General features: G+C 40.7%; 1 protein-coding gene across 1 annotated transcript in view; it reads right to left on the bottom strand.

Moving 5' to 3' along the window:
- Positions 1-1,354: 1,354 nt before the first annotated feature.
- Positions 1,355-13,185, bottom strand: part of LOC132397634 (interleukin-10 receptor subunit beta-like) — a 52,006-nt gene continuing 40,175 nt past the window's right edge. The window contains exons 5-8 of the mRNA XM_059976406.1: positions 12,489-12,667; positions 5,045-5,207; positions 3,340-3,473; positions 1,355-2,289 (exon numbers count right to left, since the gene is read on the bottom strand). Of these exons, the coding sequence (XP_059832389.1) occupies positions 1,456-2,289; positions 3,340-3,473; positions 5,045-5,207; positions 12,489-12,667 (1,310 nt within the window). The 3' untranslated portion in view covers positions 1,355-1,455. The remainder of the gene's footprint in view (positions 2,290-3,339; positions 3,474-5,044; positions 5,208-12,488; positions 12,668-13,185) is intronic.

Below are 13,185 nucleotides of genomic sequence, written 5' to 3'. Positions count from 1 at the left end.
ATATGTAACTGGAAGCTCACAATGGTTGCTGAGGACAGAGCATAGGTACTCTGCAAAACAAATGCCTAGTCTATATTTGGTTTCTCCAATTTAGAGGAGACCACATCATAAACATTGGATTCAGCAATCTCAGATAACTAGTCTTTGCAATTTGGAAGGTTATCGAACTGAAATGTTTACTTTGGTTTCTTCTCTCCACAGATGCTGCCGTCAATTTTATATTATATTTCTAGCATTGGATGTTTTGTGTTTTTTGCTTATTGAATGACAGAGTAATATGCTTTACTCCTGCACCATTTTCCAAAGCAGGACCATTCGTATCCAGTTTATGTTACTGAATCCTCTAAAAGTGATTTCTTAAAAGACTTTAAGGTGCTAGCTCTGTCATAACAAAATAAAATCCATTACTTTTTCTTCATAAAATTACTTTACAATTTACTTCTGAACAAAAAAAAATTAATTTTCAGATAAGTTGCCTTTTTCTAGTTTAATTCATTACTAACCATGGAACATTTTATACTTGGGTAATGTTAAATTTAATTTGTTCTCATTGGGGTTAGGAATGCATCATCCAGACTCTCAAGAGTACCTTTGGTTGGGGTGAAAACAATTAAATGCAGTAAAGGAATGTGGAATATCGTGCTACTGCTTGTAAAGACCATACGACCAAAATATATAAGAAGCAGAATAAGGCCATTTGGCCCATCGCATCTGGTTTGTCATTTCATCATCGCTGATCCATTTTTTTCCTTAAAGCCCCAATTTCCCAACTTCTTCCCTTATCCCTTCAGCCCTTGACCAGTCAAGAATCTATCAACCTCTGCCTTAAATATACACAAGGACTTGGCCTCCACAGCTACCTGTAGTAATGAATTCCACAGATTTACAACTCTGGTTAAAGAAATTCCTCCTCATCAGTTTTAAAAGGGTGCCCCTCTATTCTAAGTTTGTGTCCCCTGGTCCTAGACTCACCCCCAATGAAAATGTTATCTCCATATCTGCTCTGAAGATGTTTCACCATTGGATAGATTTCAATTAGGTCACCCTTCAGTCTTCTGAATTCTAGTGAATAGTGATCCAGAGCCATCAAACACACTTCATTTGACAAGCCTTTAAATTCTGGAATCATTTTCATGAACCTCCTTTGAACCGTCTCCAGTGTCAGCATATCCTTTCTAGATAATGGGCTCAAAACTGCTCATAATACTTCAAGTAAGGCCTCACCAGTGCTTTGCAAAATCTCAACATTATATTATGTCCTTGCTTATACAACTGTAAAATATCTGTCATTTATTTGACTAGACAACTGTAGTTGTGCAAAGACTTGATGCTTAAAAAGGTGGGGGGGGGGGGGAGGAGTCCTTATTGGACTGGATTTAAAAGCAGAACAATTTCATGGGAAAAGTGCATACATAACAAAATGGCACAGATCATCTTCATTCTGAACAACATATCTCAACTTTTCTTAAGGTTTTGTGCTTCATATCCAAAGTGCTTCATCCATGTTGGTTCATAAATCTGAGTGCAGAGATTTGGAATCATGTTCTGAAAGCTGCAGTTATCTGCAGATTGAGGTAGATTTATAGATCGTTCTTGATATACCTGGATGTCATTTTGAGGAGGATTAATAGTTGCTGCCAAATGAGAGGTAGATAAGGTGCACAAGCCATCATCACTCAGATGATCAGACGTTCCATCTGCACATGAGTCAACTTCCAAATCATCTTTCTCTGCATTGTCATTGATGGAAAGTTTCACTGAACTTAAAGGAACATCGGAACAGTTCCAAAACTCCACGTCTGTGATCTCCATTTTAATTTCCTGAACTGTACCAAAATGGTGTACTGCTTCTGGTGCTGCAGCCTCTTCAGTGCTATTATTGCTGCTTGCTTTGTTGGTATTTTGTACACCTGAAAACTTTTGGTATTGTAAATGAAAGGATGCCGGGTCTCCAGGACTTAAGTTTTGAGTATAGTTTGCACAACCCTTATTTTCTGTAGGTGGTTGTAAGGAGGAAGGAAGTCTCACATTGTCACTGTCTGAGCAACTATCTTTTCTTTGCAATAGGCTGTTACACTCATAACCCTCACACTTCAAGCCATTACTTTGGTAACAAAGATGTTCATTCATATCATCAGTGAATGAAGCTGCAAGTTCTACTCTCTGACTTCTCCGGTAATAATCACTTGAGTGATCATCCTGTGTAATGAATGAGATATGATCATCTTCTGGATTTTCATCAAGTTCTTGGCATTGCAGATTCACATGCAAATCCTGAGAAATTATGACCTATTCAAATAAAGAGACATTAGTTTTAAGCATTATTTAGCATTCTGTTCAATAGGCTTGATGCACCATCAATAACTCACACTGAGACGTAAGGCGAGATATCGGCTTTTATTGACTGGAAGAAGGAACCAGGAGTGAGTGTCTATCATACAATGTCCTGGAGACTGAGGCCGAGCGTCAGGCCTCAGATCTCCTTTATGCAGGGGGCTGTGGGAGGAGCCACAGGAGCAGTCAGCAAGGGGCGTGTCCCGACAGGCACATAGTTCACCACAAGGCTTAAACCTCAAATAAGAACAAAAGTAATCCTGTCTAACAATCTCATGTTCAACAGATCATGTAGCCATGGTGTATGATCCTTCTGTATCTCTATCCCATGACCTTCACCTTGAGCAGAAGGAAATCAGACCATGCCTGGAATGCGACAAGGAAATCAGCCTGAAAGCAAATGTGGTCAGTGAGTGTCTGGGAGGAGAACTATAACAGGAAACCCATGGAGTTTAAACTATGGATCTGATCTTTTACCTGGGACTTCTCCATCATAATTAAGGATATCAGAATTCCCTGGGCTGTGTGATTTCGAAGAGACTGGATAGTTATTTGTATATCATTGCCACTCTCTGTAATTCAAATACATTGTCTTTTGGTTTAGTAATTCAACATACTTCCTGCCTTTCCACCAATTCTCTTCTCCTAAAGGTATTTTCTTCTTCAACTGCCATAACCTTACTGACATCACTGTTCCCTCTTATGTGCTCCAAGCAAGCTACCCACAAGCAAGTCTCAGCAATGAGCTGCAGGAGGCAAGCCAAGCCTTCCATTCTTCCCACATCCAAGAACACACACGTGCAGCAAAGGATAGTCAACGTGGAATCAGAGTCGCTTTAGCAGCCCGTGGTACTGCTTCACTGTGGAGCTAATTCAGAAACCCCAGCCTGGACTCCTGCTATTTTTCAGGGTTAATTAACACATTGGATCAACCTTTTTAGTGCTATTTTGGAAAGGTCCAAAATGTAACTATACAGCCAGGTGGAGTAAAAGTGATTTACATACCAAAGATTTGGGAAGTGGTGTCTGGACCAAGTGTAGATAAGTAAATTCTTTCAGTATGCAGATCATAAAACCAGCTCCTATTACACCCAGAATGAAAACTGCTGCAGCTATCAAGGGTGCAATCCACATTATATCTATCGAAGAAGAGAACAGACAGAAATCAGTTTTAAGACCTCTGCTCAGGCAAATCATCATGGAAATCACTTACATTTTAAGTCTCATAAGTTATCTGCATCCTTTGTAATAACATAAATAGGTGGAATTGTTCATGGTTAATTTGGGTTCAGTAAAGCTTTGAGACACCAGAAATTCTGCAGATGCTGGAAACATTGAGCAAAACACTCAAAATGCTGGAGAAACTCAGTAGGTCACACAGCAGCTATGGAAAGAAGTAAACAGTTGACATTTCAATCTGACACCCATCATGGTCCTGAAACGTCAATTGCTTATTTCCCTCCATTGATGCTGCCTGACCCAATCAGATCCTACACTAAAGATTTGTATGGCCCAATCACACAAGTAGAGCTGCTGCCTGACAGTTCTAAGGATTGGTTCAATCATCACCCCCTTGTATGTGTATGTGGAGTTTAAATAAGGTTCCAAGTGCCCATTATTCCTTATCTGGTTCTAATTATCACCTTCCTTATCAAATTCCAGAATCTGATCTGCAACCCTTTGTTGTCTCTGCTTATCATGTTCCAATGTCGGAAACTACCTCTACTCTCTCACGCCCCTAACTGGCTCCATTAGTCCAACATTCCCCTCCACATCTGGATCCACCTATCACCTTCCCCTGATCTCTTTATACTATACACTTTCAGTCCTGATGCAGGAGAGAAATTGCCGACTGGAGGCAGGGCTGGCTGTGATCATTGGCGGTGGGTTTGTTCTGCTGGGTGAACAATTGCAGGATTATAGCTGGGCGAGCAGTGATCAGTGAATGAGAGAAAAGACTAGGTGACGTTCTTACGACGGCTGCTGTGTTTGCTACTGCAGTGGGGACGAGGTCTCCATGTGACAGCTAGAGAAGCATTCTCATACATCCTCATACCCATCCCTTGACCGTGAGCCTACCTACCAATGATCATCAGGCCATTGTCTCAATAACATCACAGATCATAATCACTTCAGGGGATTTATCCTCCACAGCCTGCAAACTAGTTGTTACATAACTCTGTTCTGTTCATCAGCTCAGATGAAACGCCTCAATCTGAAACATCAACTGTATCTCAACCCTCATCCCCCCTAAATGCCACTCAACTCACTTAGTCACTCCCACCTCTTGTTTGTTGGTATAAATTCCAGTATCTGCTGTCTCTTTTGACTCTGCAGTTGATTTCCCTATACTAGACTTGGACTTCCAAAGAGCTCCCGTTGAATTACCCAAAAGCAGACTCAGCTGGTGTCTCCACAAGCAACGTTCATCAATAGACTCTGCTGCACATTTCCAGTGTCCTCAGCATGTTATTTGGAAATCACACAGAGAAAGCAAAGGTAAAAACCTCAGATTTTCCATTTGCTGTGGTAGATCCCCAATTAACCTTCATGTGTTAATTTTTATGTAAAAGAATCACTTAACATGCAAAAAAATTACATCATTAAAAGCAAAACAAGCAATTATTTGGTAGCAGAATAATTCTAAAAGGAGAAAGTAATATTGAAAATAATAACTTATTTTTTTAAATTAAGCATTAAGGTTATTTACCTGTATTTTGGGGTGAGATAGTTAAGCAAATCTTTTTAGAATCCTTTAAGTGAATGTTAAGTAATGATTCAAACCTTGCTACAACACAGTATGTAAAGTTGGGTTTTAGATTTTTAAACAGATAATATCCTTTCCCCAGTTTATCAGGTTCTATTTTAGCATCCTGTTGGGAAAAACACAACCATTAACTACTGAGCAGAACGACATAAAACTAAGATACATCATTTCATAAACTGATTTCAAAATGCAATGCAATTATGAATATATACAGCAAACCTGCAAAATAACTTATTTAATTGCCAGGTGCAGCAAGTACAGTAATACAGGTAATTGCAGACATTTTTTTCTATGTTCACAGTTAATGTTCACAGTAGTTAGTAACAGTTAACAGTAAAAAAAAAAGTACATTATCTTTTCATCAAGGTGCGGTTTTGGTCAACCAAGATCAATGACAAATAATGAAGGGGCTTTTCACACATATATAATAAGCTCCAATTGTCCAGTAAAACATCTTCGAACTATCAGGGTAGAGGTGGGTCAAAGCAGAATTCATTGAAAACATGGTAACTGGACAAACATGAACTGCATCAGTCAGTTACTCCGTTATTAACAGAAATGACTGTCTCCTTGTGCTGTTCTGACCTGATCAACTGACCCTAGGACTTAAAAAGAAGAAATTCAACCCTTTAAATTTGCTCATTTACTCTAATAAATATCTCAAAAAGCTATAAACATAATTTCCCCCTCATAAATCTATGCTCAACCATTTTAGCTCTAATGTCACAGGAGCCCATCGTGTCCATGATAGCTCCCAGTAGATCCATTAACTCTATTTCCCTGTCACCTATATTGTTTCCCCACATACCCATCAATTCCTTTTTGACCTTGTCTGCCATTAACATACTGCTCAGGAGGCAACTGATGTGCCATCATGTCTTTGGGTTATGAAAATCATCATCTCCTCCTTACTGACCAGCAACACAGGAGCATCTCAGGGCTACATACTTAGCCCACTGCTCTCCACTCTCTATAAAATACCTCCAGATGTGTGGCCCAGCATAACTCCAATGCCATCTACAAATCTGCCAAACACACCACTGTTGTCTACAGAATCACACGTGGTGTGAGGCAGCATATGGGAGCGCTACGAAAAGAATGTTGTTCTTCAGCAGCAACCTTGCAATCAACATCAGCAAGACCAAGGAACTGATGGTGGACTTTATGGAAGGGTAACTCAAGACAATACACACCAATCCTCGTTGAAGGATCTGCAGTGAGAAGGGTGAGCAGCTGCAAGTTCCTGGGTGTCAACACCTCAGAGGATCAATCCTGCCCCAGCCATGGAGAAGGCTTGCCAGCTTCTCTACTTTCTTAGAAGTTTATGGAGATTTAGAACTCTGACAAAGTTCAACAGATGGATAATAGAAAGTATTCTGACTGATGCATCATGGACTGGTATTGGAAACTCTAATATATAGGAATGCAAGAGGTTATAGACAGTAATGGACCAAGCCAATTTTAGCACTGGTACATCTTTTCCCAACATCAATGACATCTACTAGAGGTGATGCCTCAAAAGGCAACATCCATTATCCAGATCCCACATGAGGGCCATGCCCATTTCTCAATGCTGCCATCAGACAGCAGGTATGGGAGTCTAAAGATCCACACCTCAAAGATTCAAAGTGCATTTATGATCAAAGTATGTATACTGAATACAACCTTGAAATTCATCCTCGCTCAGATGGGCCCAAAACAGAGAATTACCATGGAACCTGTTCAAAGAAAATAGCAAACACCCAAAACGCAAACAAGGAACAAATTTCGCTACAGCAAAAACCAAGTGAACAACACATAGAATATCAAATGTCAAACCAGGAATCCAGTAGTGCTCAGTTTAGTTCAATTCAGCTCCAGCTGAGTATAGGCTGTAGAACTATTCTGTGCTGAAGTCCTTCAGTCTGCATTGATCACCCCAATCAAACCACTCAAAAACAGCAAAAAAAAGTAATCAGAATCTAGAAACACATGCAGCATGAACCTCTAAAACCCCAAAATGGGTCCACAGCTTTGTCGATCCATCCCAACACTCATGTGCTTTTCTCCAATAGCAGCCAGCTGGAGCGAGAGGAAAACAGATCAAACATGACAGATGATGCTGAACACTCACCTGTCCTCATCAGTTTCAACCTTGCATGATTCCTCAGAGAGGAGCAATGGAGTTAATCATGGGCCCATGACTCACATGCAGGCCTCCAAGCTACCAGGCCATCAGGCCACATACTATGCTCCCAATTTCACCACATTCCCTTAGACAGAGCAAAGCCTCCACTCGTTCAATAGACCCAAAAACAGATCATCAAAATGTAAATCACAGCTTCCAACTGCATGCAGTGTGGGTAAAAAAAAAAGTAGCAGCTTTGTGAACTGCCTGCAGGACACCACCATTACTCACGGTGCTTGCTGGAGCTATCTTAAAGATCAAAATAAGACAGCAGCTTCTTTCCCAAAGTCATTGGGTTCTTGAATTAACCTGAGAAGCCACATTACCTCAGAATGTATTTCTTTTTCCACTCTGTCAGTCTTGTACCAGCGTTGGTACAGTAATGTTATTTTGTGGTTTACTTTTGTGTCCATTTGAATTATGGATAATCTATGATAATTTACATTTATGTTGTCTGATGTCTGTAATGTACCATACTGCTGCTGCATAAAGCTAATTTTCATGGATTTATGTGCCTATGCATGCCTATTGGCAACAAAAATCTTAAACTTGGGAGGAAACCATTGAGTCATATAAGGGATATTCACTACACCGATACCCAAGATCGGGACTGACATATGAAATCTGTGAAACAATAGATATTAGTGACATATTTTTTATAGTTTATAGCACAAAGTATTTGTTTTAATTCCAGTCCCATTGCTTTATTCCCATTACTAAACTTTCCTGTTCTGTAAATGAGTTATACATTTCTTTTTATAATAAAGGTCAATATAACATCTGTCTTCCAAATAAGTAGTTGTATCTGTATGTCAACGTGCAGTGTACAAGGAAACACAGGTTCATCTCAACACCAGCACCTTTCCATTTCTTGTTTTCAGACTCTGTGGCTCAGAAGGGAAGGGGGAAAAGAGGGGCACTATAGTGATGGGGCTGAGATGAAAATTGGATCAGCCATGATGAAATAGCAAAGCAGACTCAATGGGCCAAATGGCCTGACTCTGCTGCTTTTTTTATGATCATATGGTGATAGGGGATTCAACAGTCAGAGGAGCAGACAGGAGATTCTGTGGATGTGAAAGAGATGCGTGGATGATACATTACCTCCCAGGTGCCAAGGCTAGTGATATAGTGGATCAGCACTCTGAAGATGGAAGGTGAGCAGCCAGAAGTCGTGGTACATGTGATATCAGCAACGTAACTAGGAGAGGGATGTCCTGAAGGGAAAATATAGGAACTAGGTATAAGGCTGAAAAGTAGGATTTCAGGGGAGTAATTTCTGGATTTCTGCTTGTGCCACACACCAGCGAGTGTCAGATAGGATGATATGACAGATTAATGCACGGCTGACTAATCTGGGCAGGGGGATAGGATTTCAGATTTCTGGATCATTGGGATCTCTTCTGAGGAAGGTACAAAAAAAAGGACAGGTTACATCTGAACTTGAGGGGGACTAATATCCTTGTGGGCAGATTTGCTAGACCTGTTGGGGAGGATTGAAACTAATTTGGCAAAGGAATGGGAACTAGAGTGATAGGTCCAATGATAGTGCAGTCAGTGTACAGGTAGATGCAGTACGTACAGAGTCTGTGAGGAAAGATAGGTTTAAAACTGTAGTCAGTGGTATAGATTGATGTATGTCTATTTTAATGTGAGAACTATCAGGAACAAGGGTGATGAACTTAAAGCATGGGACAATACATAAAACTACGATCTTGTGGGCATTCATGAGGAAATCTGCAGACGCTGGAAATTCAAACAACACACACAAAATGCTGGTGGAACGCAGCAGGCCAGGCAGCATCAATGGGAAGAAGCGCTGTCGACGTTTCGGACCGAGACCCTTCCTGACAAAGGTCCTGACGAAGGGTCTCAGCCTGAAATGTTGACAGTGCTTCTTCCTATAGGTACTGCCTGGCCTGCTGTGTTCCACCAGTACTTTGTGTCTTGTGGGCATTACAGTGATTTGGCTGTCAAAAGAACAGGAATGGCTGCTGAATGTTCTGGAGTTTAGATGCTTCAAAAGGAACAAGGAGGGAGGGCAAAGGAGGTGGGAAAGTGGCATTGCTAATCAGGGACAGTATCATGGCTGCAGAAAGGGATGACATCATGGAGGAATTGCTTACGATGTCAGGGTGTGTGGAAGTCAGAAACAGGAAGGGAGCAATCACTCTATTGGGAGCATTCTATAGACTGCCCAATAGCAGCAGTGGCACCGAGGAACAGACCTGGAGGCAGATTTTGGAAAGGTGCAATAATAACAGGGTTGTTATTCGGAGGTCTTCAAATGTCCTAATATTGATTAGCACTTCCTTACTTCAAAAGGTTTTGATGGGGCAGACTATCTTAAGTGTGTCCAGGAAGGAGTACTGTTAGAATATATAAATAGGTAGACGAGAGGAGAGGCCATTTTGATTTGGTATCAGGTAATGAAACAGATCCGGTGTCATATCTCTCAGTGGGAGAGCATTTCAGAGATTGTGACCACAACTCCATGATCTTTACAATATCCTTGCAGAGGGATAAGAACAGATGGTATGAGGAAGCATTTAACTGGGGGAGGGTGAATTATAATGCTATTTGGCAGGAACTGGGGAGTATATATTAGGAACAGATGCACATAGGAAAAGGCAAAAGAGAACATTCTTTAGGAGCACTTGCTGGGACTTTGCATAGGTCTGTCCACTGAGGCAGGGAAAGAATGGCAGAGCAAAGGAACCACAGTTGACAAAAGGTGCGAAACATTTAGTGAAGAGGAAGATAGAAGCTTAATGTTAAGGAAACAGCGATCATAGGGGCTCCAGAGAGTCACAGGGGTGGCCAGGAAGGAGCTGAGAAATGGACTTAGGAGAGCTAGAATGTTGCATGAGAAGTCCTTGTTGAGGAGGGTTAGGGAAAACTCCAAGGCATTCTACACATGTGAAGAACAGGAGGATGGCCAAAGTGATGGTAGGAGCAATCAGGGACAGTAGAAGAAACATGTGCCTGGAGTTGGAGGAGTTAGAGGTTGTTCTTAATGAGTACTTTGCTTCAGCATTCATTAGTGAGGGGGACCTTGCTGACTGTGAGGCTGATATGATAGAACATATTGATATTAAGAAAGAGGAAGTGCTTGAGCTTTTGAAAAATATTGGGATAGGCAAGTCCCCAGGGCCAGACAGAATATACCCAGCTTACCATGGGAAGCAAGGGAAGAGATTGCTGCACTCTTAGCATCTTTGTATCTTTGTATCTTTACTGGCCTCAGGAGTAGTACCAGAAGGCTGGAGGATAGGAAATGTATTCCTATGATCAGGAAAAGGAGTAGAGGTAACTCTAGGAATAATAAACCAGTGAGTCAAATCAGCGGACAAATTATTGGAGAGGATTCTTAGAGTTAGGATTTTTGAGGATTTGGAGAAGAATAATCTGATTAGCAATAGGCAGCATGGCTTTGTGAAGGTCAGGTCACGCCTCACGAGCCTGATTGAATTCTTTGAGGATGTGACCAAGAACATTGATGAAAGCAGAGCAGTGAATGTGGTGCATGTGGATTTTATTAAGGCATTTGATGAGATTCTCCATGGTAAGCTCATTCAGAAAGTCAGGAAGCATGAGTTCCAGGGAAACGTGACAGGGTAGATACAGAATTGGCTTGCCCATAGAAGGCAGAGGGGTGTTTGTAGATGGAGCATATTCTGCCAGGAGGTCAGTGACCAGTGGTGCTCTGCAGGGATCTGTTCTGGGACCACTGCTCTTTCTGATCTTTATAAATGAGCTGGATGAAGAAGTGGAAAGTTGTGTTCATAATTTTGCAGAAGACACAATGGGTTGTGGAGTTGAGGGTACGTGGAGTGTTGTTGTAGGTTGCTATGGAACATTGACAAAGAAGGTCTGAGAAGTGGCAGATGGAGTTCAAGTTGTAAAGTGTGAAGTGGTTCATTTTGGAAGGTTGAATCTGAAAGCTCAATGAAGGTGAACGGCATTCTTAACAGTGTGGTGGAACGATAGGTTAAATATTTAGCTCTGGTCATCTCATTAATGGAATGTTGTGGGACCTTTAGAGTGGTGCAGAGGAGATTTACCAGGATGCTGTCTGGACTAGAGGGCAGGTCTTATGAAGATGGACAGAGTGAACTAGGGCTATTCTCTTTGGAGCAAAGAAGGATGAGAAATAATTTGATAGGAGTGTACAAGATGATAGGAAATGGGCAGAAATGGCTAGTACAAGGGGGCATAATGTTATGGTGATTGGAGGAAAGGATGGGGGTGTCAAATGAAAGGTTAAGATCTTTACACAGAGTTGTGGGTATGTGGAATGCCCACCAGGGGTAGTGGTAGAGGCAGATACATTAGGGGCATTTAAAATACTCTTAGGTAGGCAAATGGATGAGAGATAAATGGAGGGTTATTTACTAAGAAAGGGTCAGATTGGTCGTAGAGCAGGTTACAAGGTTAGCACAGCCTGTATTGTAATGTTCTATGTAACAGTGCTGGAGGCCATTAATTGATAGGAATTTTGAACTGCCTAGTCCCAAACACTATTATTGCTGTACCTCACTAATCACTTCTGAAAATTAAGTTTATTCCAACTTGATTTTCTGTCCATAACGTAATACTTAGCCCACACAGGTATATTAATCCCAGTCCTATGTGCTTTAATTTCATTAGAAGACCTCTTTTTATCTGCAAGTCCGAATGCCCCATATTCATTAGTTCTCCTTTATCTACTTTGCTGGTTACAATCTCCCTTAAAATAGATATATCACACATATCAATATTTTCTCAGTGACTCAGATCAGGCTAATTAGATTGTGGCTCATTTTCTCTCTATCTTTAACAGTGGGGTTATTTCTTTATTTATTCAGGGACATGAAAACAAGAATGGAGCATGCAAACACTTGAAAATGCAATGGCATTCGGTCAGGTTACAGCCGATCATTTACCAATGGGAAGTAATTAAGAGATACGTTCACATGTTATGCAGTTCGTCATCTGTGTGGATCAGCTTTATTCTAGCTGTAGGAAAAAAAGCAAACATTTACATGTGGTGGTGCTAACTTGGCTCTGATTTTAAGAGAACGGATTGTTTTAATAGTGGCTATTCTTTTAACAAATAGTTAAGTAAAATATGTGTATGGATGATAAAAATATAACTTTATACATTGTATTCTCAATACAATATTATCTTTGATACTATTAATATTACTAGACTGGTTTAAGTAAAATATTCATACTTACCATATAATGTTTGCCATTTTTGTCAAATAAAATAACAATATAAATCAAATGTGGATCAATATCCTTCAGTATCTTTAGTTTATTATCTCCTTGCTTGTGTGGTGTCAGAGGCATGTCAAGCATAACTTCAATGGTTTGGATATTGTTCTTCACATGAATAATTGGGGGACCCAAGATGGCTGCATGAAATTGAAACAAACTTTAGAAGAGTAACAAGAAGATAGACATTTTAAAAATTACAGCATATTAAATAACAGTTAGACATGCTGATGATGATGATGATGAAGTCGACTCAGGCCTAGGCCAGCATCGGGCATTTTCATGCCCTACAAGGGGCAGAATGAAAGAACGAGAGAAAGTGGCACGCCACTCCTCACACAGACATATTGCAGTATTTTTCTTTATTTTACGAGGTGAAGTTGTGAGCTCAACACTCAACCCGGCACAGGTGCAAAGCATACTTGAGAACTGAATGCGAACCCGACTGGATTTGAACCCAGGAACCTCCGGTCTGGAATCTGGTGCTGATGTCACTGAGCCAACAGCCAGAATCAGTGAACACAATATGATTGAATTCTACTTGAAATTTGATAGGGAGAAAGTAAGGTCTGACATAGCAATATTTCAGTGGAGTAAAGGAAATTACAGTCATATGAGAGAGAGGATCTGGCCAAAGTAAATTGGAAAGAGATGTTGG

The sequence above is a fragment of the Hypanus sabinus genome, chromosome 8 (assembly GCF_030144855.1).
Source record: "Hypanus sabinus isolate sHypSab1 chromosome 8, sHypSab1.hap1, whole genome shotgun sequence".
NCBI classification, from domain to species: Eukaryota; Metazoa; Chordata; class Chondrichthyes; order Myliobatiformes; family Dasyatidae; genus Hypanus; species Hypanus sabinus.
This window is presented reverse-complemented; position numbering and strand designations above follow the sequence as displayed.